The sequence below is a fragment of the Peromyscus leucopus genome, chromosome 7 (genome assembly GCF_004664715.2).
Source record: "Peromyscus leucopus breed LL Stock chromosome 7, UCI_PerLeu_2.1, whole genome shotgun sequence".
In the NCBI taxonomy this organism is placed as follows: Eukaryota; Metazoa; Chordata; class Mammalia; order Rodentia; family Cricetidae; genus Peromyscus; species Peromyscus leucopus.
The window spans coordinates 15,414,899-15,437,376 of NC_051069.1; the positions used below are offsets into that span (position 1 = coordinate 15,414,899).

Consider the following 22,478-nt stretch of genomic DNA (forward strand, 5'->3'; position numbering starts at 1 on the left):
GATTTATTTATTTATTGTGTACACAGTAGTCTGTCTGCATGTGTCCCTGCAGGCCAGAAAAGGGGACCAGATCTCATCACAGATGGTTGTGAGCCACCATGTGGTTGCTGGGAATTGAACTCAGGACCTCTGGAAGAGCAGTCGGCACTCTTAACCTCTGAGCCATCTCTCCAGACCCTCATTTTTGTTTTTAAGACAGAGTTGTACTATGTTGCCCTGGTACTTCCTATGTAACCCAAGCCAGTCTTCTCAAACTCACAGTGGTCCTCCTGCTTCAGCCTTCTGAGTGCTGAGATTACAGGCATGTGCTACCGCACCCAACTGCATGTCTTTTAAGACACACTTTTTTTATTCATGGAATTTATTTGTGGAGGACCCAGGGGCACTGGCAGAATGAGCTGTTGTGCATGCGGACCACAGAGGGTCACAGCTGAAAAGGTGGGTGACGGGATGCAGGACTCGGGGGAGAAGGGCCGGGTGGGTGGCCAGAGAGCAGGCTACGCATGTACTGTTAAAGGAGAGGATGCAAAGAACTGCCCCCCAGCAAGCAGGGAAGGCCGGGGCTGTGGAAGAGCAGGACCTGGCACTGAGCACCCCATCATCCTGTCACCAGCCACAGGAGCTGAGGGAGAACGGGAAGACAGCTTCAGCCAAAGAACAGGGGCAGAGCTCATGTTGGCAAGGAGCCCAGGGGACAGCCAGGGCTGCAGGGTGGAGGTGAGGGAGGGTGGGGCCTGAGATCAGACCTGCAAGAGAAACAGGATGTGTGTATAGGGGGTGGGGGGTGGGGAGGCCCCGCAGAGCCAAAAAACCAAGATCCTGGAAGGTCCGGGGATCTCCCTGCCTGACTGCGCATCCTGGATCCCGTCGTTGGCCTCACAGCCAGGATCAATTCTGGTGCCCAGGAACCCGCTCCTTTGCAATGCTGCGGGCCGGAGGTCCATCACCGTCCCTCTACCTTCTTTTCCCACTGCTGGCCCTGTACCGTGCTGAAAGGAGCCACCCTCCTCAACGCAGGTTTGAGTACAAGCTCAGCTTCAAGGGACCGAGGCTGGCAGTTCCCGGGGCTGGAATACCTTTCTGGAGCCACCACGGAGGTGAGGAAGAAAAGGGGACTGGCCACGCCCAGGGCCCTTCAGAGTGCCAGAGGGTCCTATAGCCAGATGGACAGTGAGTGTGAACAGCTCTCTGCAGGGAGAGGGGTAGCCCTGGGGTGACGGTGCCTGGCCAAGACCCCCTCAGACCTGTCTCCTGCTCCGCCATGCCCCATGACTTTGCCTTTCAAGACGTCCTTTCTTTGTTCATGGGACTTTTGTGCGGAGGACCCAGAGGCACTGGCAGGAAGAGCTATTGGGCATGCCGGACCACAGAGGGCCACAGCTAAAGAGGAGGTCGACGGGGTGCAGGGCTCGGGGGAGAGGGGCCGGGTGGGTGGCCAGAGAGCAGGCTGTGCACCACAGTTCCACCTCCCTACCAGCTTTGGTTTCTTCGGAGCTGCTCCTGTGCCCCAGGGCTTTTTGCCTTTTCTGTTTGCAGCCCCCACCCCACCCCTGTCCCCGTTCCTCTGCCTTCCGACTGTGAACACACAGGTGTGCACATGGACACTAATGCACACACCTGATATGCCTGATGCCCAGTAACAAGGCCTCTTGAACAGGGCTAAGCCTCCTCTCTGCTGTCCTCATCCTGCAGGGCTGGAGGTCTGCTGGAAGGGTGGCACTGAGTGTCCCGCCATTTTGTTACAGCGGCCACCAGGCCCTTCCCTGTGCGTAGGAGGTGGACGCAGACATGAGAGGATCTTAACCCACAGGTCTGTGCTCAGGGTCTTCCAAACCCAGACCTACAGTTTGTCTGATCTTGTTCATAAAAGGGTCTGTGATGATGTACTGAAAACTATACAATATGCAGGATCTTAAATTAAGAGTAAGAGAAAATTAAGAGTTGGAATAGGTCATGAAATAAGTCCAAGAACATGGCTCTAGGTCATGAAATAAGTCCGGGAACATAGCTCATTTCCAAAATATACCGTGAAGTTTGCCCAGCCATGAATTTCATCCAGAGCCTCCTAGCCGGCAAAGCAAAAAGAAAAAGAAGATTGGCTATGTATTTCTATCTGAGACACAAGTTCCGAACAATGGCATGATTCCTGACTAAGATGCTCCGAGATGGCAGGAACTTCAGTCCTCCTGCACAGGGGCCCGGGGGTAAATGAAGGATGGGCTCTTTCCAGCCAGGTGCTGCCTTAGGATAGGGTGGTAGAGCCGGTACAACACTCTCCGCTCAGAGCCTTGCCGTGTCTAAGGTGTCACAGAGCGTGTGGGGGAGTAGAGGTAGATCCTCCAAGATCACCAGGCAGTGTGATTATTATCTATCCATTCATCTCTCCTTTGATCAGAGCCCCACCCAGTGCTCCCTGGGCCCAGCATGGATACCCAGGACTGAGTCAGGCTCCGTCTGGGTGAGTCCCAGACACTCCACATAATGAGGAGTGTGTAATCTTACTCAGATAAGCCTTGCCTCCTGCAAGCCTCCCAGGACTGGGTGTGGTGGTAGAGGCCTGTAATTGCAGCACTCAGGAGGCTGAGGCAGGAGAATCAAGAGCTTGAGGCTAGCCTGGACTGCGTGGCAAAACCCTGTCTTTTTTATAAAAAGAGCTGAGAGAGCTCAGCTAGTAAAAGCATTTGCCATGCAAGCCAGACATCCTTCATTTGATTCCAGAGCCCACAGTGGAAGCAGTCTACCAGCTATTGAAAAACTATTGAAAGCTGTCCTCTGACCTCCATCTATGTCCCGGCTTGTGTGCTTACACACACACACACACACTCATGCACGCACGCACGCACGCACGCATGCACGCACATGTTTTAAAGTATGAAAACAGTGTTGGACTAGCAATGTTGCTCAGTTGCAGAGTGTTTGACACGCACAAGGCCCTGGGTTGAATCTAAGTCCCACACAAAACCAGGTAGGATGACAACCTGTTATCCCAGCACTCTGTGGAAATGGAGGCAGGAGGATCAGGAGTTTGGGGTCATCTTTGGCCATCTAGAGAGTTCTAGGCCAGCCTGGTCTATTTTATACAAACAAACGACAACAGCTCACTTCAGACAACAGTGGCTTCTGGGGACTCCGGGACTTCTGTTCTTCCCCACGTGCCACTGGCCTTTGCAGAGCAAACAGGCTGGATTAGCAACCTCCAGAACGTCTTGGCAGGGTCCGGGCCTTGGACCAGGTTCCAGGCTGGTAGATGAGAGGGTGGAGAACCAGCTGGAATGGAGCCTCTGATTCCTGCCTCCCTCCAGTTCCTGTCATGTCTGCCTCAGCTTCACACTGTCTTCTCCCACCACAGGGAGCTCCTTCTGACCTGCCCACAGCACCAGGGTCATTCATGCCCATGCTTTCCCAGCCTCACCCTTTTCTCAGCACCCTACAGAGCTTGCCTCAGTCCTTCTGCCATAAACCTTCCCTTTCTCGGGCCACCCTCGTCCCCTCCCCCAGGAGCCTCATCTAGTCACCCCAGGAGCCTCCCAATTTGTTTGTCCTCCTTGCTCTCCCATAGCTGTCTCTCAGGACTGGAAGCCTTAGTAGAAAGAGATGTGTTTGAACTTCTGTAAAATGGTACCTCCTTTCTTGGGGACAGAATCTGTGGTGATGATGTGTGTGTGTTCACGTGTGTGTGCATGCACACATGCACTAACTCATGCCTGCACATTTGGAGGCCAGAGTTGACATCAGGGCATATTCCTCAATTGCTTCTCTGCCTTTGCTGTTGTTGTATTTGGTTTTTTAAGACAGGGGTTCTCTGTGTAGCCCTGGCTGTCCTGGAACTGGCTGTCCTGATTGCTCCGTAGACCAGGCTGGCCTTGAACTCAGAGATCTGCCTGACTGCCTCCTTAGGGCTGGGTTTAAAGGCTGTGCCAACACTGCCTGACTGTTGTTATTTTTATTTTTATTTATTTATTGTTTTTTCCAGACGGGAATTGTTATTTTTTTTATGTGCTGCATGCATGTCTGTATGAGGGTGTTGGATCCCCTGGAACTGGAGTTACAGACCGTTGTGAGCTGCCATGTGGGTGCTGAGAATTGAACCTGGATCCTCTGAAAGAGTGACCAGTGCTCTAAACTGCTGAGCCAGCTCTCCAGCACCACCACCACCACCCTTTAAAAAAAAACAAAAACAAAAACCAAGATCTCTTACTTAACCCAGAACTCATAACTTCAGTTAGACTGGCTGGCCAGCAAGCCCTCCCCTGTCTCTGTCGCCCAGTACTGGGGTTACAAGCCAGGTTTGCATTGCAGTGCCCAGATTTTTTCCATTTTTTTTTTTTTTTTGGTTTTTTGAGACAGGGTTTCTCTGTGTAGCCCTGGCTGTCCTAGAACTCACCTTATAGACCAGGCTGGCCTCAAACTCACAGAGATCTGCCTGCCTCTGCCTCCCGAGTGCGGAGATCAAAGGTGTGCGCCACCACCACCCAGCTTATGCCCAGCTTTTACGAGGGTGTTGGGCATCAAAACTCAGATCCTCATTCTTCCGCAGCAAGTCCTTCACCCATTGAACCACCCACCCACCCACCCACCCCCACCCCTCCACCCACACCCACCCCCCACCCCACCCCGCCCACTCCTGCCACCCCCTCCCCCGGCCCCAGGACAGACTCTGATGTAGCCAAAGCTGGCCTCCAACTGACTACATAGCCAAGGACGACCTTGAATTGCTGATCCTCTTGCCTCCACCTCCTAAACGCTGGGATTACAGGTGTGTGCCACACTCCCAGTTTTATGGGGGTGCTGGAACTCGGAGCTTTGCGTTTACTATGCAAGTACTCTACCACCTGAGCTCCATCCCCAGCCCCATAAAATGGAATCTTGCATGCCAGTGGGTGGTGGTGCATGCCTTTAATCCCAGCACTTGGGAGGCATGAGACAGGTGGATCTCTGTGAGTTCGAGTCCAGCCTGGTCTACAGAGCGAGATCCAGGACAGACACCAAAACTACACAGAGAAACCCTGTCTTGAAACAACAAACAAACAAACAAACAAAAAATAGATGGCATGGATTTCCAGTGAGGCTGGAGTGGGACACAGCAAAGCTCTTGCAGCCTTGCCCGGGTAATGCCCACCTTTTCCCCAAAGGACTCTTGCCTCTCACCAGCCAGCCCCATATCAAATGACAAGATCTTGGTGTGAGCTCTTTCCCAGGGCTGGGCTTTCACCAATGAGACAGAGAGGTGGGAGAGGAGGGTCCAGTGGTCCCCAGCTGCCCTGCCCCACAGATGCCATCCCAGGCCTCGAGGAAGTGCGGCTGGCTCCATCTATGAAGAACCGGAGTGGTGCTGTGTGGAGCAAGATCTCTGTCTCCTTCCCTGCCTGGGAAGTGGAGATGCAGATGAGGGTGACTGGACCGGGGCGCCGGGGAGCCCTGGGTATGGTGAGTGGTCCTTACTCATCTCTGTTGGGGGGAGCAGGGGATAAGCCCCAGGCATCCGTGTCCTTCAGAGTCCCCAACCTGTGGGCTGGGAACTTGCAGGCCATGTGGTACATCCAGGACAAGGGTCAAGTCAGCTCTGTCCCAGAGGGGCTGGTCTCGTGGGATGGCATCAGAATCTTCTTTGATTCCTCCGCCAATGATGTCCAGGTGGGTAGCCATCTCCTGCCCATCCTCCCGTCTGTCTTAACTCTAACCCTCACCCTCCTGATGTGCCTGAGGCTCAGGCTGATTGTCACCTCCCATGCAGAACAGCCCTGCCATCCGAGTGCTGGCCAGTGATGGGCATGACCTCCAGGAGCAGTTTGGGTAAGGGCCCGAGGGAACTGACCCCCCACCCCGCCCCATCCCTGGCCTTAGCAACCACCTGTACTTCCTCCCCTAGAGAGCCTATCCCTCCTAGACCTGCCATCTTTGCCAAGCTCTCATAATGAGTCCTGCTGCCTCCTGGGACTCCTTCCCACTGGCCTGAGCTGTGCCTCAGGAGCCAGGGCCAGAGTGCGCTTGCTCTTCTGGGCAATAGCCCCATCTTTCTCCAGCCATTCAGCTTACGAGCCCCAGGTGAAGGGACCAAGGCTGAAACTACCACGAGGGTCTCACTCCAGACATCCTTACTAAGCGTGGGTTGCTAGGTGAGGACACTTAGGTCCAGAAAGGTTAATTGACCTGAGTGGTTAACACAGCAGTGGCCAGGGAGGATCTAGACACTAGCCGCACTGTTGTCTTTCTCCCAGATGAGGTGGCCTCCTGTCCTTCCCCTGCTGGCTGCCCTAAGTGGCTGGACTGGTTTGTCAGTGTGTCTCCGCAAACATCCCTTAGCCCATCACAATTAGGATAATTGCTGACATTTATGGAGTTGGGCTTTACTGTATACCAGGCACAGTGCCCAGACATTTGACATTGTCTTGTGAACCCTCATAACACTATTATGAGGTAGCTGCAATTATTACCCTCATTTTAAAGGCAACGATACTAGGCTCTGGGAGGGGGAAAGAACTTGCCCAAGGTTATACAGCCGGGCAATCACTGCCTTGAATCTGGCTTCTCCCTGCTGTCTGCTACCCAACTCATGGCTGAAGGTGATAGCATAGGTCCCACAGTGTGCACCCATGGGTCTGAGAAACTCAGGCTCAGCTCTCTGCTCCTAATTCCCTGGGCCTGCTGAGCCTCCCTTGGGGAAAGGTGAGCTAGCCATGGTGTCCTTGGCCTTTGGGACAGGTCCCTTAGTGTCTGCCTCAGTCTGAGCCTTGTCACTTGGGGAAAGGGACAGGCCTTGGAGCTTACGGGAAGTGAAGGGAGGGAGGGGCAGTGGGACTAGGGGATAGACATTGGAAATCCCATGGTTAGCCTGGCCTCTGTCCCTTTGCAGACACCCCAGCTCCTGCGAACTCTTCAGTTCCAGTCAACACTGCCACGCAGAGCTTTCTCTCTTCTTCCTCCTCCTCCTGCCAAGAAAGCAAACTATAGCAAGGGAGCCTCAAGCTAGACAACAGGGACTTGTCCCAGGCCAGGCCACCCCAAGGGGACAGTGACAGTTCAGGCTTGGACAGAGCTGCTCCTGGGACTGTCCCCTGTTGGTCTTGTGTGGTCTGGCTGCATTCCAAGTGTCCTTAGGGATGGCAGTGTCTGGGAACTGGGCTCCTGTCTCCGGGACTTCAGGAACTGGCCACACCCCTTCCGAGCCCGGGTCACCTACTGGAGGCAGAGGCTGCAAGTGAGTCACCCCTCCTGGTTCCGTGGGAGCCTCTGGTGGGATGTAGAGCTGTGGTTTTGGGGTGCCTAGCGTTCCAACAGCCACATGCATGTGACCGATGTATAACTCTCACACTCGTCTTCACACCCATGTGAGGGCTCTGGTATGCTCAGACCAATAAACACTCGTGGTCTTCCACTCAAACAAAGAATTTTTTTTTTAACAATATTACATTTTATTTGATTTTTATTTTGGGGGGGAGGGTGGGGTGGGGAAGGTGTTTTTTTTTTCTTTCTCTTTTTTTTTTAACATCCTGACTACAGTTTCCCCTCCTTCCTATCCTCTTAGTCCCCCCCCCCCCCCCCCCGCATTCACTCCTCCTCCATTTCTATTTAGAAAAGGGCAGGCCTCCATGGCTATCAACCAAACATGGCATCTCAAGTTGCAGTAAGACTAGGCACCTCCCCTCATAGTGAGGATCGCTGGATGAGGCAACCTAGTATGAGGGAAAGGGTGCCAGAAGCTGGCAAAGAGTCAGAGACATGCCCCTGCTCCCGCTGTTAGGAGTCCCACAAGAAGACCAAGCTACACAACTGTCACACATGTGCAGAGGGCCTAGGTCAGTCCCATGCAGGCTCTCTAACTGTCGGTTCAGTCTCTGTGAGCCCCTGTGAGCCCAGGTGAGTTGATTCTGTGGGGTTCTTGTGATGTCCTTGACCCTCTGGTTCCTACAGTCCTTCCTTCCCCTCTTCTGCAGGGTTCCCCAAGATCCACTTAATGTTTGGCTGTTTCCATCAGTTGCTAGATGAAGTCTCTCTGATGATGATTGGGCTAGGCACCGATCTATAAATGTAACAGAATATCATTAGGAATCATTTCACTTTTTTTTCCCTCCAGTCTTGTTTGGTTCTATCCTAGGTCTCTGGGCCGTCCAGCCTCTGGGTCCTGGTGCTCTAGGCAGTGTCAGGGGTGGGTTTCCTCTTGTGGCCTGGGTCTCAGGCTGGACCAGTCATTGATTGGCCACTCCCACAATCTCTGTGCCACCTTTACCCCAGCGTATCCTGTAGGCAGGACAGACTGTAGATCAACGGTTCTGTGGCTGGATTGGTGTCCCGATCCCTCCACTGGAAGTCCTGTCTGGTTACAGGAAATGGGCAGTTTAGGCTCTGCATCCCCGTTGTTAGGAGTCTTAGTTATGGTCACCCGCATAGAAGCCTTGGAATTTCCATTGCACTAGGTTTCTAGCTCATCACCAAGATGCCCCCCCCCACTCAATTCCAGTTGTCTCTCCCAGTACTCTCTCCCTCCATCCTCCCCTGCCCCGACCTGATCCCTCCTCTTCCTGTCTCCCCGACCACCACCTCCCTCCACCCTTGCTGTGTCTTCTATTTCCCCTTCCCGGGGTGGGGGGGGGGATCCATGCAGTCCCCCCTTGAGCCCTCCTCATAACTTAACTTTTCTGGGCCTGTGGATTGTAGCATGGTTATCCTTTACTTTATAGCTAATGTCCACTTATAAGTGAGTACACACCATGTTTGTCTTTCTGGATCTGGGTTACCTCACTCAGGGTGATTGTTTCTAGTTCTATCCATTTGCCTGAAAATTTCATGATGTCATTTTTTTTAATAGCCGATTAACACTCCATTGTATAAATATACTACAATTTCTTTATCCATTCTTTAGTTGAAGGACATCTAGGTTGTTTCTACTTTCTGGCTATTATGAATAAAGCTGCTATGAACATAGTCAAGCAAGTGTCCTGTGGTAGGATGGAGCATCCTTTGGGTATATTCCCAGGAGTGGTATAGCTGGGTATTGAGGTAGATTGATTGCCAATTTTCTGAGAAACTGCTATATTGATTTCCAAAGTGCAAGTTTGCACTCCCACCAGCAATGGAGGAGTGTTCCCTTGCTCCACATCCTTGCCAGCATGAGCTGTCACTTGTGTTTTTGATCTTAGCCATTCTGACAGGTGTAAGATGGAATCTCAAAGTAGTTTTGATTTGCATTTCCCTGATGGCTAAGGAGGTGAACGTAAGTGTTTCTCAGCCATTTGAGATTCCTCTGTTGAGAATTCTCTGTTTAAATCTGTACCTCCATTTTTTGATCGGATTATTTGGTTTTTTGATGTCTAGTTTCTTGAGTCCTTTATATATTTTGGAAATCAGCCCTCTGTCAGATATGGTGTTGGTGAAGATCTTTTCCCATTCCGTAGGCTGCTGTTTTGTCTTATTGGCAGTGTCCTTTGCCTTACAGAAGCTCCTCAGTTTCAGGAGGTCACACTTATTAATTACCTATCTTAGTGCCTGCACTATGGTGTTCTGTTCAGGAAGCTGTTTGCTGTACCAGTGCATTCAAGGATAACCCTTCCCCCCCCTCCCCGCCCTTCTCTGGATTTATGTTGAGGTCTTTGATCCATGTGGGCTTGAGTTTCATACAAAGAATCTTTTTTTCTCTTCTTTTTTTTTGTTTTTTGTTTTGTTTTGTTTTGTTTGTTTGTTTTGTTTTTTCGAGGCAAGGTTTCTCTGTGTAATTTTGGTGTCTGTCCTGGATCTCACTCTGTAGACCAGGCTGGCCTCAAACTCACAGAGATCCGCCTGGCTTTGCCTCCCAAGTGCTGGGGTTAAAGGCATGTGCCACCACTGCCCTGCTCATACAAAGAATCTTAACAGATCTTTACTTTTTAAATTTATTTTATGTGCATTGGTGTTTTGTCATGGGTGTTGGGTCTCCTGAAACTGGAGTTACAGACAGTTGTAAGCTGCCATGTGGGTGCTGGGAATTGAACCCAGGTCCTCTGGAAGAGCAGTCAGTACTCTTAACCGCTGACGCCCCTCATACAAAGAATCTCATCAGACCCAGAACATACAAGGATCACATGAAACCAGCCTCCCCGTCATTTTCATGCCATTCTGATCCCAGGCCATGTAGTTTCTATCTTACCGAAGGTCTGGGGAGCCAGTGAATCAGAGTAGGGGTCAGTCCCTTATCCTGGGACCAGGCAGAGGCAGGTGCTCACTCTCTCCATATCCCTCAGGTGTCCTTGAGTGGAGGCCTTATTCCCAATGATCCTGAAGAGGTCTGTGTCAGTGTGGAGCCCCTGCTTTTGGCCCCTGGAGGCTTCTTTGGGGTCTCGGCAGCCACCAGCATCCTAGCAGGTGAGGACCTTACCAGGTAGGTAAGAGCAGAGGGCTGTGTTTGATGATGAAAAGATCTTATTGCAGCTTCTAAAACACTTTTGTATGGGGTCAACTACTTCATCAGGCGGGCTGGGCTGGTCACACTCCCTCCCTGGCTTCTCAGTCAGGCGGTCACATTGGCCTTGAAGAGCTATTGAAAGTCTCAAATGGGACACTGGGAATGTCACTGTGTTGGTGAGTGCTCAAGCTAAATTCAGATCCCAGGTGTGGTGGTGCTTGCCTGCAATCACAACACTTGGGAGACAGAGGTGGGCAGATCAGTTCAAAGTTATCCTCTGCTACACAGCAAATTCAGAGGTCAACCTGGGCTACACGAAACCCTGTCTCAAGAAACAAAAAGGTCTCAAATGAGATAACACAAAGGAATTTGGTATTCTAGTATCAATATTCACAAACCCACTTTACTGGATACTGTAGGATGATAAAAAGGGGGACGGCACGAGCTACAGTATGGAACTGGAACAGCGGATGTCGTGCAGTGGAGAGCCTGTGGAGGGTCCTGCAGCTGAAAAGCAGGCTGCAGCCAGAGTATGGGAGTCTCGAATGCCAGGACTTTAGTCTTTCGACCCTGGGTACTGGGGAGCCATGGAAAGTTCCTAAGGAGAGAAGAGTGACCTGGTTACAGGCTGGGGAAGCAGCTCTCTGTGGTCTGCTGCATGGCTGTTGGGCCCCACTCTGGCTGTGTGTGGTGCAACCCACACATCCCACACACTTGTGTATTTGACCTCATACCTTCCCCATGAGACAAAGGTCAGAGTTGCCCAGAGTCACACAAGCCTCTTGTTTTCCTGGCAGATAGTAGAGTCTGGATGGATGGGCTGCTGGGTGAAAAGCTCCTTATCTCCCCTTCATCTGTCCCTCTTCCAGATGACCACGATGTCCTGTCCTTCTTGACCTTCAGTTTGAGGGAACCAGGTCCAGAGGTAATACCAGCTATTTGTGCCTGGGAGAGGTAGCTCTGAGATGTGGCTCTCCTCAGGTGACTCCACTCACAACAGGGCATCCTTAGACCTGCCATTCAAGTTCTCATCCCAGCTAGCTCTCTGAGCTCTGCTAGTCAGGCCTTGGGCTGGATAATGTAGGGGCCAGGGTTCATCCTCTAGGCTTCCTAGGTGGCATTCACCTTTAAGTCCAGCACTCAGGAGGCAGAGGTGGGTGGATTTCTGTAAGTGCCAGGCCAGGGATGGATGTACAGTTAGGACCTTGTCTCAACAACAACAAAACAAAACCACAAAAGCCCAGGGTGGGGGTTGGGAGGGGGAAGAGAAGGAACGCTAAAGAGGGGTCTGAGCCAGCAAGGAAGGGGGAGGATGCCTGGAGGAGATGAGCTTCATTCAATGAGCACCATACCTAAAGGCTTCAAATGTCCGAAGACCTGAGCTCACAGTGGGTCGAGAAGGATGTGAGGATGTGGTAGATATGGCTGCAGGGCTCTATGGGGGCCTGGTGGTTGAGCTGTGGGTTCCTCCTTGGTCCCAGTGAGTATGTGGTCAGGGAGGAAGACTGGGCTCCCAGGGGCCCTGCCCCCCACAGGACTCCCATGCATTTGGGTTTGACTTTTTATCTTTCTTTTCCAGGTGGCCCCCCAGACATTCATTGAGAAGGAGCAGTTCCGCCTGGCTAGGAAGCTGGAAGGGCTGCAGGCAAGGCTGGCCCTGGGCACCAGCCAGGACAGCATTCCACCACTGGACTCCGAAGTCCAGGAAGAAGGTAAGGACCCAGGGAGTAGGCAGGTGGGGCCATAGCACAGTGGAGGGCCACAGGAACCTTAGAACCCGAAGTCCATTAACCAGTGGAGAAGTGGAGGCCTAAGGAGGTTGTATCTAACCTGGGCCAAGTATTCTGACCTGTCCCCACAAGACCTGCCCCCAAGACACATTTTCTTTTCCAGTGTGTGTGTGTGTGTGTGTGTGTGTGTGTGTGTGTGTGTGTGTGTGTATGTATGTGTGTGTGTGTATGTGTGTATGTGTGCGTGTGTGTGTATGTGTGTGTGTGCATGTGTGTGCATGTGTGTGTATGTGTGTGTGTGTATGTGTGTGTATGTGTGCGTGTGTGCATGTGTGTGTATGTGTGTGTGTGTATGTGTGTGTGTGTGTGTGTTTGTGTGTGCGCGCGCGCACAGCATTTGTGTAGCAGTCAGAGGACACCTTTGTGAAAGCTATTCTCTCCTTCCACCTTTACATGGGTTCTGGGGGCCTGGAGATCAAACTTACATTGTCCGGTTTTCCTGGCAAACATTTTTCTGTTGCTCACCCTGCTTGCCAGCCCCCAGACCCATTTTCCAGGGGAGAGTCTTAAAAGCAGAATCTATACCCCCTCATGCACCACTCCAAAGCAGATCTACTGCCGCACCCCATTGGCCTTTCCATCTCGGCTCTGCCCCAATCTCCAGGGGAAAGGTTCCTTGACCTGGAGAAAACACTGGGCAGACAAAGCCAGATCCTGCAGGCTCTCCAGGCTCTCTCCAGGCAGTTGGACCAGGCTGAGAGGCAGTGGAAGCAGCAGCTGAGGTCTACAGTCCAAGTCAGGCCTGAGGGAGGCTGGGTGAGTGACCTTGGGGCATACTAGTTTCCACCCACAGCTTGAAAGAATAGGGGCTATCCAGAGCTAGCCTGTCAAAGCTTGGAGGGAAAGGAGAGCAGGTCACAGGATGCAACAGGGTGATAAGTGAGAGGACATTAACACATAGCAATTGTCCTGGAGCCACAGGGCTGGGCTGCAGAGAAGAGATGCCAGGTATTTGGAATCGGGTCTATAGACGAATGGCAGAAATAGACTAGGCGCTAATTTGCATATGGCTTCACGTGTGATTTGCATAAGACTTGCTTAAATGCTCAGTTGCACCAGAATCCTCATTTCATCTCTGCTGCCACCCTGGCTCCACCCCCAGGTGTCATTCCCTAGGACATACTCTGACTTGGGGAGCAAAAGCTAAACCCAGGCAAAGTGCTGGCTAGTGGACAGAGGGAGCCAGCCGCTCACACAGGCTTTGCTGGGCTCTGGCAGTCCAAGGCTTTAATCTTTTGTCCTCAGCCCAGAACAGTTTAGGCTAGGCTGCTGGAGTGACACAGAGGGAAGACCCACCCACATTCCAGGTATCTCTGAGCCTACCTTCATGTCCTGGACTCCACTTGCATGATTCCACTCATCCTCAGAAGTGTCAGCTGTCTTTCCAGGTCACTCTGCCAGACCTGGACCCATGTACTGGCCCTCAGTTTGGATCACAGCCTAAGAGAAAGACACAGAGAGGATTGGGTTGGGCTTCTGCCTCAGTAAGGGGGCAGGGACACTTTTTAAAAGGAGAAGGATTTGTGGAAAGCCTAGAGGGCCCTTTGGGGAGAAACACCACATCTTTGGTGTAGAAGGAGGGTCCTCCAGAAGCCCCAATGGGTAAGTTCTATGGGAGATTCAGTGTGCCTCAAGAGAGGAGAACCATGGCCATTTAGTAAGGCTTCAGGAAGAAGAGTGAAGTGTCCCTGGGGAAGATGGACTCTGAGGAGAGAGGCACTGTCCTCTGGACTCGACATAAGAGCTGGCCCTCCTGTAGGACACTGCCAAGGTCAGCACCCTGCTCTATGGACAGCGGACTCTGCTCCAGGCCCTGCAAGAGGCGAGGTAAGGGATAGAGTGAGGAGGGGGATTGAGGGAAGAAAGTCTCCTCTGTCAAATGCCGGCCCCCAGTGTGGGGCTACAACCCTAGCTGGCTTTTCCCCTGCCTGCTGGGACTGTGGACTCAGGACCTTACCCACTGACCCATCTCCTCAGTCCCTGAGGGCATATAGTTGGACAGAGGTTCTTGGAGGAAGCATAGCCAAGATGAGGCCCTCTGGAGGAAGTGATATGAGCTCATCTCGCCGCCGGTGTCCTAGAATCTCCCTCTGGCTCACCCTTGCCTGTGGAGCTGCCCATAGAGCTCTGGGGGTGGAGAGAGCCCTTGCACGTTATGGTTTCTGTGGCTGTATACCCTCCATCTAGATGCCTGGGGGTGGCAGAGGGCAAGAGCCGGAGAGGAGTTAGTTCCCCTGGGCTAGACGTGAAAAGCAGAGCCCAGAGAGCCTGTCCATAGCGACACTTTTAGAGAATTCTTTGCACATGCTAAAGTTGTCTCAGGATCTAGGGAGAAGTTTTTTAGAGTGAAAAGACCAGCCCCAAAGACAAGACTATCCATTGTATCTATGCTTTACCATGTGCTAGCCCTGGGGGATTATGGGAAAAGATTGGGTAATTTGGGTACAACCAAAGAGGGTAGTGGATCAGCTTTCTTGATTTCCATGCCCCACCACACCACCAGGAAAGCAGCTGCCCAGATGGCTTCAGGAGCCCAGGTCGTCTACCTGCCTGTGGGCACTAAGCATCACTTTTTTGAGCTGGACCAGATCCTCAGCCTCCTGCAGAAGGACCTCCGGGATCTGGTGGTAAGAAGTAGTGGATCGTACAAGGGCCTCATCCTTGAGGTCTGGTCTCTGCCACCCTTCTCCCAATGCTTCTACAGAGCATCTGTCCAGTACCCTAACGGTCATATCTGTATGTGCCTACACATAGACATGAAGGGACACAGATCTCATCTTTGTTCTCTCTCTCTCTCTCTCTCTCTCTCTCTCTCTCTCTCTCTCTCTCTCATACTCTCCTCTTTCAGAAAATGACAGCCAAGGCTCCCCGCCCATCTGGCTGGCTCTTAGGAACGTCGGCATGTCTTCGGACCAGCATCTTCCTGTTTTTCCTCCTCATCCAGACTGTAGGCTTCTTCTGCTACATGAACTTCAGGTGGGCCTTCCCATGGGCAGGACTTCCCATACCACCTATATATCTTGGTTCTGGTCTACAACCACTGAACTTGAAATAGGGGACCCCGAAGCTCAGACGGGAACTACCCAGTTCACCAGAGGGCTGGAAGCAGAATATAGACCAAGGACACCTCACTTACCAAGCACAGTCACCTACTCAGACCCCAGTCCCATCTGGTCCTGCCCCACAGCGCTCACTCTAGAGCGAACATCTGAAAACTAACTGGTAGCCAGACCTTATGTTGCCAGTGCTGTGATGACTGGAAGCTTGGAGACTTGGGAAAAGGCAACTGAATCATTTTGGGGGTGGGGTTTGTGGAGTGGGATCAGGGAATTGACCTGGAAAGAATATTTGATTTGGGTCATCAAAGTGACTAAGAGTTTTTCAATCTGACAAAATAGGTAAAGGCATTGATGCAGAGGGAACAGCATCAGAAAAAGCATGGAGGCATGAAAAAAGCATCTTTAGGGGAAAGAAAAAGGCAGCAATCTAATACTGTTGAAGTAAAGGGCAGGACCAATTTACTAGATTGGGCAAGGAATCTGGGTGTTCTGGGTTAGAAATGAATGCCTTTAATCTCAGCACTTGGAAGGCTGGGGCAGAGTGATGCTGAAATCTGGGCCAGCCTGGACTGCATAGTAAGCTCTTGTCAAAAGAAGAAGAAGAAGAAGAAGAAGAAGAAGAAGAAGAAGAAGAAGAAGAAGAAGAAGAAGAAGAAGAAGAAGAAGAAGAAGAAGAAGAAAATGTATGCATAAGAGTGCAATTTTGGCACTGAGCCACCCAGAAAGACTTCAAATGCCAGGGTGAAATGCGAACGTATTTGGCATGTCAAGGAAGCCATAGAAGGTCCCAGAATATGGGAGGCTGTGGTACATTGAGTATTGAGAGGCAAGTGTGAGTCTTGGTTTCAGAAGGGAGACTCAGTAACCTTTCCTTTCTGGCAGCAGACAGGAGCTGGACAAGAGGTTTCAGAAGTACCTGTCCACGGGAAGCCTTCCTCTAGAACCTGCATTGCCCACCCCTAGGACACTAGGGGCTCTGAGGAGACAGCCTGTCCCCCTGAGCATGCAAGCTTGACCCCTCAAAACCATGTCTTACGGGGAGACAAATAAGGGATGGAGGATTTGGCCAGTGTCCTTCCTGAGTGCCCACATCTTAGCTTTCGGCAAGTTCATCATATTAAAGGTGAAGTTCCTCTCACTGTGCTCATCCCCTCATTTACCTTCCAGACTCACATAATCTCTGCTAGCTTCCACCTACTCTGGGTAGGTAGCAAGAATAGGGTCCAAGCAGGCAAGAAGGCCAAGGGCAGATACCCCTCAGCCTTTTCCTCTGGACTACTGAAGCAAAGGGAGGCAACTGTGCAAAATTCTGTCCCTAAACTCACCAAGGACAAAGAGAGGTCCCTGGGTTCCCTCTGGCTCATCTTTTCAGTACCCCCAAACAACTCTCCCCTTGCCTACTCCCCGAGGCTCTAGGGACAGCAGGGCAGACACGTGACAGAGGAACTGAGTGCAAACTCACCGAACCTTATAACCGGGATTCCTGCTCACGCTCTTGAGGTCTCCTCACTTCTCAGCCCTGAGTGCTTTCAGGTAGCTGCTAGGGTCAGCAGATTGGAGGTAGGATGGAATGGGACCCAAGGCTGGGGGTGTTTGCCCTTGATGCTACCGGGCGCTCCAAGCTGAAGTCCTGGTTCTCGATGACCCAGGAGTAGAGGATGTTGCAGGGACCAAGGAACACACATCAGCGCAGCCCCTTCTCCCAGGGCAGCGACCCCACCACCGCAAACCCTGATCAGCTGTCAGCAGTAGCCAGCAGAGCTTGGCTGGCGCTAAAGGAGGCACGTGGGAAAGGCGGGAGTGAGGAGCGGGCACGTGGTCCAGGCTTCTCAGCCCCGTGCATGCCCCCCGCCACCCCTCCCCCCGTGAGGAGGGGTTTGGGAAGGTAGGGGCGGTGCGCAAAGCGTGGGGTGCGAGCGCGCAGCCGGAGCTGTCCCTGGACTTAGTGCTGAAGTAGGCGCTGACGAACCAGGCGCCTGGTGCGGTGGCCAGAGAAGACCATGGCGTTCATGGTGAAGTCCATGGTGGGTGGCCAGCTGAAGAACCTCACCGGGAGCCTGGGGGGCGGCGAGGACAAGGGGGACGGAGACAAGTCTGCAGCGGAAGCACAGGGCATGAGCCGAGAAGAGTATGAGGAGTATCAGAAGCAACTGGTGGAGGAGAAGTAAGTGGAATTCCTTCTTCGCTCCTCTGACCCACACACAAACACACGAAGGCTGCTCTGCCCACCCCTGGGTCAGAGCTCCCCTTTACATCCCCTAAACATAGTAAGAGGGCGGGAGGTGCCCTCTAGGCTACTTTCACAACCGTCCCATTTCAAAGCCAGGACCCTGTTCCAGCTTCATCCTCTGGCCCAGAGGGAGTTGGGGGAAGGGCGATGACTGCCTTGGGGGGAGGGTGCACGTGCATCTCTGATGAAATAGGTAATCCCTTAATCCGATCTGGTCTTAACCGCCTGTCTTCCAACTGGGGCTCCTCTGAGCCTGAGGCTGTAAGAAAAGTGCTTTTCATCTGGCAGGGCACAGAGTCATGGGGACAGATCCACCATGGGGATATTCATAGATACTGAGCCTACTGTGTGCCATAGTTCTAGGGCAGAGCAGAGGTAGAGTGAGCTAGGATCTGAACTTTGGGGTGAGGTTGCTCAGTTCAGAGCCTCGTTTTGCTTACTAGCTGAGTAACTTTAGGAAAGTCACTTAACATTTCCGTGACTCCTTTCCCCTTCTGGAAAACGGGAGTGGTGATCACAACAAGTGCTTTACATATCTGTGAGAGCTGAATGACTTCACTCATGTTAACCCTCCAGTACAGCGCCTGGCACATGGCACATCTTCATGAAATGCCCTTATTGCCATTTTATTTAGTCCTGGTTGTTTTGTGAATTGCCAAGTTTCATCCCCACTTTACAGAAGGAGAAGATAAATGATTTACTGAAGGGCATACCCAAAGGAGCAGTGGAGCCATGGGTCCAGAGTACACCCCCCCACACACACACCCTTGCACACATATTTTCACTGCTCCTTTCACACAGCTTGTCAGAAAAGGAACGACAGACCCCAGTCAGCGATTGCAAAGGACAACTCTCTCTTGGCAGGAATGGAGAGTACAGAGGAAGGACTCTGAGATGGTTTGGTGGCAGAAGCTGAGTCGGCCAGTCTGAGGTGACTGGGCACAGGCCAGCTGGGGATTGGAGAACCCATACGGCCTCCTCCCAGGGCTTCCAGACCATCTCAGTCCTTCCCTTGCAGACTGCCCACACCTTCCCTCAACCCCTGAGGGGACTTCACAACTGGTGTCCTTTTCCCACGCAGGATGGAGCGAGATGCACAGTTCACGCAGAGGAAGGCAGAACGGGCCACACTACGGAGTCACTTCAGAGACAAATACCGTCTGCCCAAGGTATCCAGGGTCTAAATTGTGAGGTGCTACTGGGAGCTGGACTTGGGAGCTGGGCTTCCTCGGGGTCCCTCAGCTCTCAGCCCATAAAGACTCACAAAGTGCTTGATTACGTTTTTTCCTTTTCTTATTCATTTACTCACTCACTCATTCATTCACATACTCAGAGCGGAGACGGACCCTGGGCCTTGGGAAGCTTACAGGTTTGTGTTTCTGGAGTCAGTCCTTCTTTTCTTCCCTTCCACCTCTCCAACCTGGGTCAAGCCTGGCCCATGACGTCACAGAGGAGTCAGAAAGAAGACCTTATAAGGGGGTGGGGGGAGCTCTTGTGAGGCTGTTGAATACGTGTGGAGAGCTGGCAGGAAGAGAGAACATGACTCTTCTTTCCTGTGCACCAGGCACTTAACCTTCATGTCCTCACCTGACCCTCTCCATAAAGCTGCTAGATAGTTGTCACTGCATGTATGAAAAGGGAACCTGAGCTCAGGGAGATGAAGGGACACCTTCGGTCATACAGCCAGTGGGTGAGAGTTCAAGCTGTGACCGTTGGGCTTCTGCTTAGTCCAGCCCTCAGGCTACTTTCCAGGATGAGGGAGTCTACCCACAAAGAACAAAACACCCCCTTAGCCTTTGTCTCAGAAGCCCCTCCCCCATGCTTCCCATGATGCTGCAGCACTACATTAGCATACAAATGTGCCACTCCCACGTGGGACAAGCCACTTCCCAGAATATCACCCTTGTGATATTGCCCAGAGCCTTGGCCTTGATTCTCTGCTGGAGTTCAGAGATGAAATATGTTGTATCACATTTCCTCATCCAACACGTGTTTACTGAGCCCCTGGCCGCTCTTGACTCCCCACAAGTCTCTCAAAGGCAAACTTTCTGGTTCAGAAAGTCTGCATTATTGAAAATCCAGGTAGCAATGGGGTCATGGCTCAAATGCTTACACTACACATGTAAGAGACCTTACTCTGCTATGCGGGAATTCTGAGTCTAGCAAAGAAGGCAAGACTTGGGTGTGACTGTGTAGGACACAGGAAAAGACACCAAACACACCTCCAGAGACCTCGGGGAGCGTGGCTGCTCTCAGGAGGTGCAAAAGGAGTCCAAATGTTGGAATAAGTGACATAGGTCTGAATCTAGCTTACCACTTCCTTTCCTAACTGTATGATCTTAGGCAAATTGTTTAAAATCTCTGAGCTCCTTTTTTTTTTTTTTTTTTTTTTTTTTTTTAATTTGTGAAGTAGAGTAGGTCCCATATTCCTGAGGATGGCTTTGAACTACTGAGCCTTCTGATTCTACTCCAGAGTACTGAGATCACAGCTGTGGCCACTTCTCATTTTTTTTAACTAGTTTTTGTTTGTTTGTTTTGAGACAGGTCCTATTATGTATCCCTGGCTGGCCTGGAACTTGTGGTAGCAGATCAGACTGGCTTTGAACTCACAGAGATCCGGACTCTGTCTCCCAAGTACTGGGATTAAAGGCGTGTGCCACCACTCTGGCTTTGCCTAGTTTTATTTTTGTTTGTTTGTTTTGTTTTTGAGACAGGGTTTCTTTGTGTAGCCCTGGATGCCCTGGAACTTGCTTTGTAGCTCTGTAGACCAGGTTGGCCTCAAATTCAGAGATCCACCTGCCTCTGCCTGCTGGGATTAAAGGTGTACGTCACCATGGCTGACATTTTCCTAGATATTTTTAGTTGCAAAAAAATAAAAGCATTCTTGGTGTTAGAGAGATGGCTCAGTGGTTAAAACCACTTGATGTTCTTGCAGAAGACTGGAGTTTAGTTCCCAGCATGTACATCAGAAGCTCACAATTGCCTGTAACTCCAGATCCAGGGGTCTAATGCCCTCTTCAGGCCTCCATGGGCACCCACACACGTGCACATACACATCAAAATAATAAAATAAATCTAAAAAAGAAACATTAAAAGCACCTAGATCATTGTCAATGATAGACTAGGTATTGATAAATGGTACTGTCTTTCTTGCCATTCAGTGTAGTTAGCCATGGTCAACACATGACTCAGCCTACTATGACAGAGTGACATTTTCCTTTTGATCTAGTCTCTCTGCTAGTCCTTCAGTATCTCAGGTGAGTTAGGCAGTGCAAAAGCTGCAAGGTTTGAAAGTGCAAAGTCTCCATGTCCACCCATGGAAGGCTGAACTCAGATGTGGGGGCGGATGCTCACCTCAAGGGAATACGGCCTCCATGAATCCAGGGCCCCAGAGCCCAGCCTAGACCTCCTAGGGTCTAGGGTCCTCCTAGACCTCCACCCTTGTCTCATCTCTCTTCCCTTCAGAACGAGACAGATGAAAGCCAGATCCAGCTGGCAGGTGGAGACGTGGAGCTGCCTCGGGAGCTAGCCAAGATGATCGAGGAGGACACGGAGGAAGAGGAGGATAAGGCCTCTGTGCTGGGGCAGCTGGCCAGCCTCCCTGGCTTGGACCTGGGCTCACTCAAGGACAAGGCCCAGACTACACTCGGGGACCTCAAGCAATCAGCTGAGAAGTGCCACATCATGTGACCACTTCCCCTGGGGTTGTCTCTGGGATGGCCAGAGGGCTGGTCCCACATGAGGGCTAAGAGAGTGTCTCAACTTCCAGATACCTCCACTCCATCTTGGGCTTTTTCCCCCCCTGCCCTGGCCTAGCCCCAGAGCCTTCTCATCCATGTCCAGCCTCTCCCTCTCTATTGCCAGCAGAGTTCCCATCCTTCCCTCTCTTTCTCCCTCTTCTGCCTGGAAAGTTTCCCAAGCTGGTAGGATTAGCCCAGCCCTCTCTGGGTACAGCCCCTTGTTCTTTCACACAAGAGCACTCACAGAAGGACACAGAAGCCCTGGCTCATTTGCCACAGATGCACCCTGGCACACATAGACACACTCCCCTTGGGCTCCCAGCCCCTCCAGGTACCAGCGCTTGGATGCTCAGAGGGACTCTGCGCACCCAGAAGGCCTGTTCCTACCCCCACCTTTGTCATCCTAGAAGCTGTTCCTTCCGGGTTTTATCTTGTCATCTGTGAAATGGGGCTGGACTGAGTGATTTCTAAAATTCCCTCCTGCTTGGCATCGCTGGCCACTCGGAGCAGAGCTCACATCCCTTCTTGGGCAGGGCAGCAGCTGCAGCCACAGCACCACACAGCTGCCACTGTGGGCTCTGGGAACGGAGCAAGGCTGTGTGAGGGGCTGAGTGCCAAGGAGGGAGCTGGCACTGAACAGTAGCTCAAGCAGCTCCAGACCTTCTCTGGGCCCGGGGCCCAGCCAAAATTTGTTCTGTTCCTGTAGAATTCTCTGGATTCCATAGTTGGAATTTCCTCTTCTCGTTCAGTGGAAATAAAAATTCCAAATGGCATGGCTATCTTCCTGCTGACTGGGAGTTCACAGGCCCCAATCCTGCCCTCGGAGGGGTATCCTCTACCTCTTCCCCTGCAGCTTCAGAGGGTCCTAGGAGAGGAATGGGAAAAGGGGGCTCCTGTGGGACTCTTCAGTGTCAGTCCCTTTAAGAATGCCCTCTCAGGGTCGACTGTGAGGGTAGGGGCTTCCCTGAGGGAGCAGATGCACTGTGGGGTGGATGAAGTAGGTCTAAGCACCAGGAGTCAGAGGAGGGGGTGGCAGCCAGCTGGATGGAGGGGAGCATGGGAAGGTGTTTCCTGAGGTTAGAGAGAGGGCTGTCTCTGACACCTGTCCTGTAGCGTCCCCTCACCTAAGAGATGGACAACGAAACAGCAAAAAGGGTCACCGTGTGCCAGCCTGGCTCTGCTGTGTGTCCTTAAGTAGGTCCTTTGCTCCTCTGAGCCTGTGCTGCCCTAGTAAAATGAAGAGTTCTCTTCCCCAAGCATAATAAATGTGTTTCAAAGAGTGGC

General features: G+C 51.9%; 2 protein-coding genes across 2 annotated transcripts; both read left to right on the forward strand.

Annotated features, from left to right (window-relative positions):
• The first annotated feature begins 787 nt into the window (after positions 1-787).
• Positions 788-16,362, forward strand: Lman1l (lectin, mannose binding 1 like). The gene is made up of 13 exons (XM_037207477.1): positions 788-1,097; positions 5,273-5,427; positions 5,527-5,634; positions 5,735-5,793; positions 7,099-7,198; positions 10,215-10,335; positions 11,245-11,300; positions 11,955-12,087; positions 12,770-12,921; positions 13,925-13,992; positions 14,669-14,792; positions 15,014-15,141; positions 16,110-16,362. The coding sequence occupies exons 1-13, from the start codon at positions 923-925 to the stop codon at positions 16,237-16,239; spliced, it is 1,509 nt and encodes a 502-aa protein (XP_037063372.1). The 5' UTR covers positions 788-922; the 3' UTR covers positions 16,240-16,362.
• An 840-nt stretch (positions 16,363-17,202) lies between these two features.
• Positions 17,203-22,473, forward strand: Cplx3 (complexin 3). Its single transcript, XM_028865103.2, has 3 exons — positions 17,203-17,388; positions 18,536-18,623; positions 20,920-22,473. The coding sequence occupies exons 1-3, from the start codon at positions 17,225-17,227 to the stop codon at positions 21,142-21,144; spliced, it is 477 nt and encodes a 158-aa protein (XP_028720936.1). The 5' UTR covers positions 17,203-17,224; the 3' UTR covers positions 21,145-22,473.
• The last annotated feature ends 5 nt before the right edge of the window (positions 22,474-22,478 follow it).

Coding starts and splice junctions, on each gene's coding strand:
- Lman1l (XM_037207477.1), top strand. CDS start 923: ATGCTGCGGGCCGGAGGTCCATCACCGTCCCTCTACCTTCTTTTCCCA. Junction 5,794..7,098: donor GACCTCCAGGAGCAGTTTGG/GTAAGGGCCCGA, acceptor AAGTGTCCTTAG/GGATGGCAGTGTCTGGGAAC. Junction 13,993..14,668: donor CAGGCCCTGCAAGAGGCGAG/GTAAGGGATAGA, acceptor CCACACCACCAG/GAAAGCAGCTGCCCAGATGG.
- Cplx3 (XM_028865103.2), top strand. CDS start 17,225: ATGGCGTTCATGGTGAAGTCCATGGTGGGTGGCCAGCTGAAGAACCTC. Junction 17,389..18,535: donor AAGCAACTGGTGGAGGAGAA/GTAAGTGGAATT, acceptor TTTCCCACGCAG/GATGGAGCGAGATGCACAGT. Junction 18,624..20,919: donor ACAAATACCGTCTGCCCAAG/GTATCCAGGGTC, acceptor TCTTCCCTTCAG/AACGAGACAGATGAAAGCCA.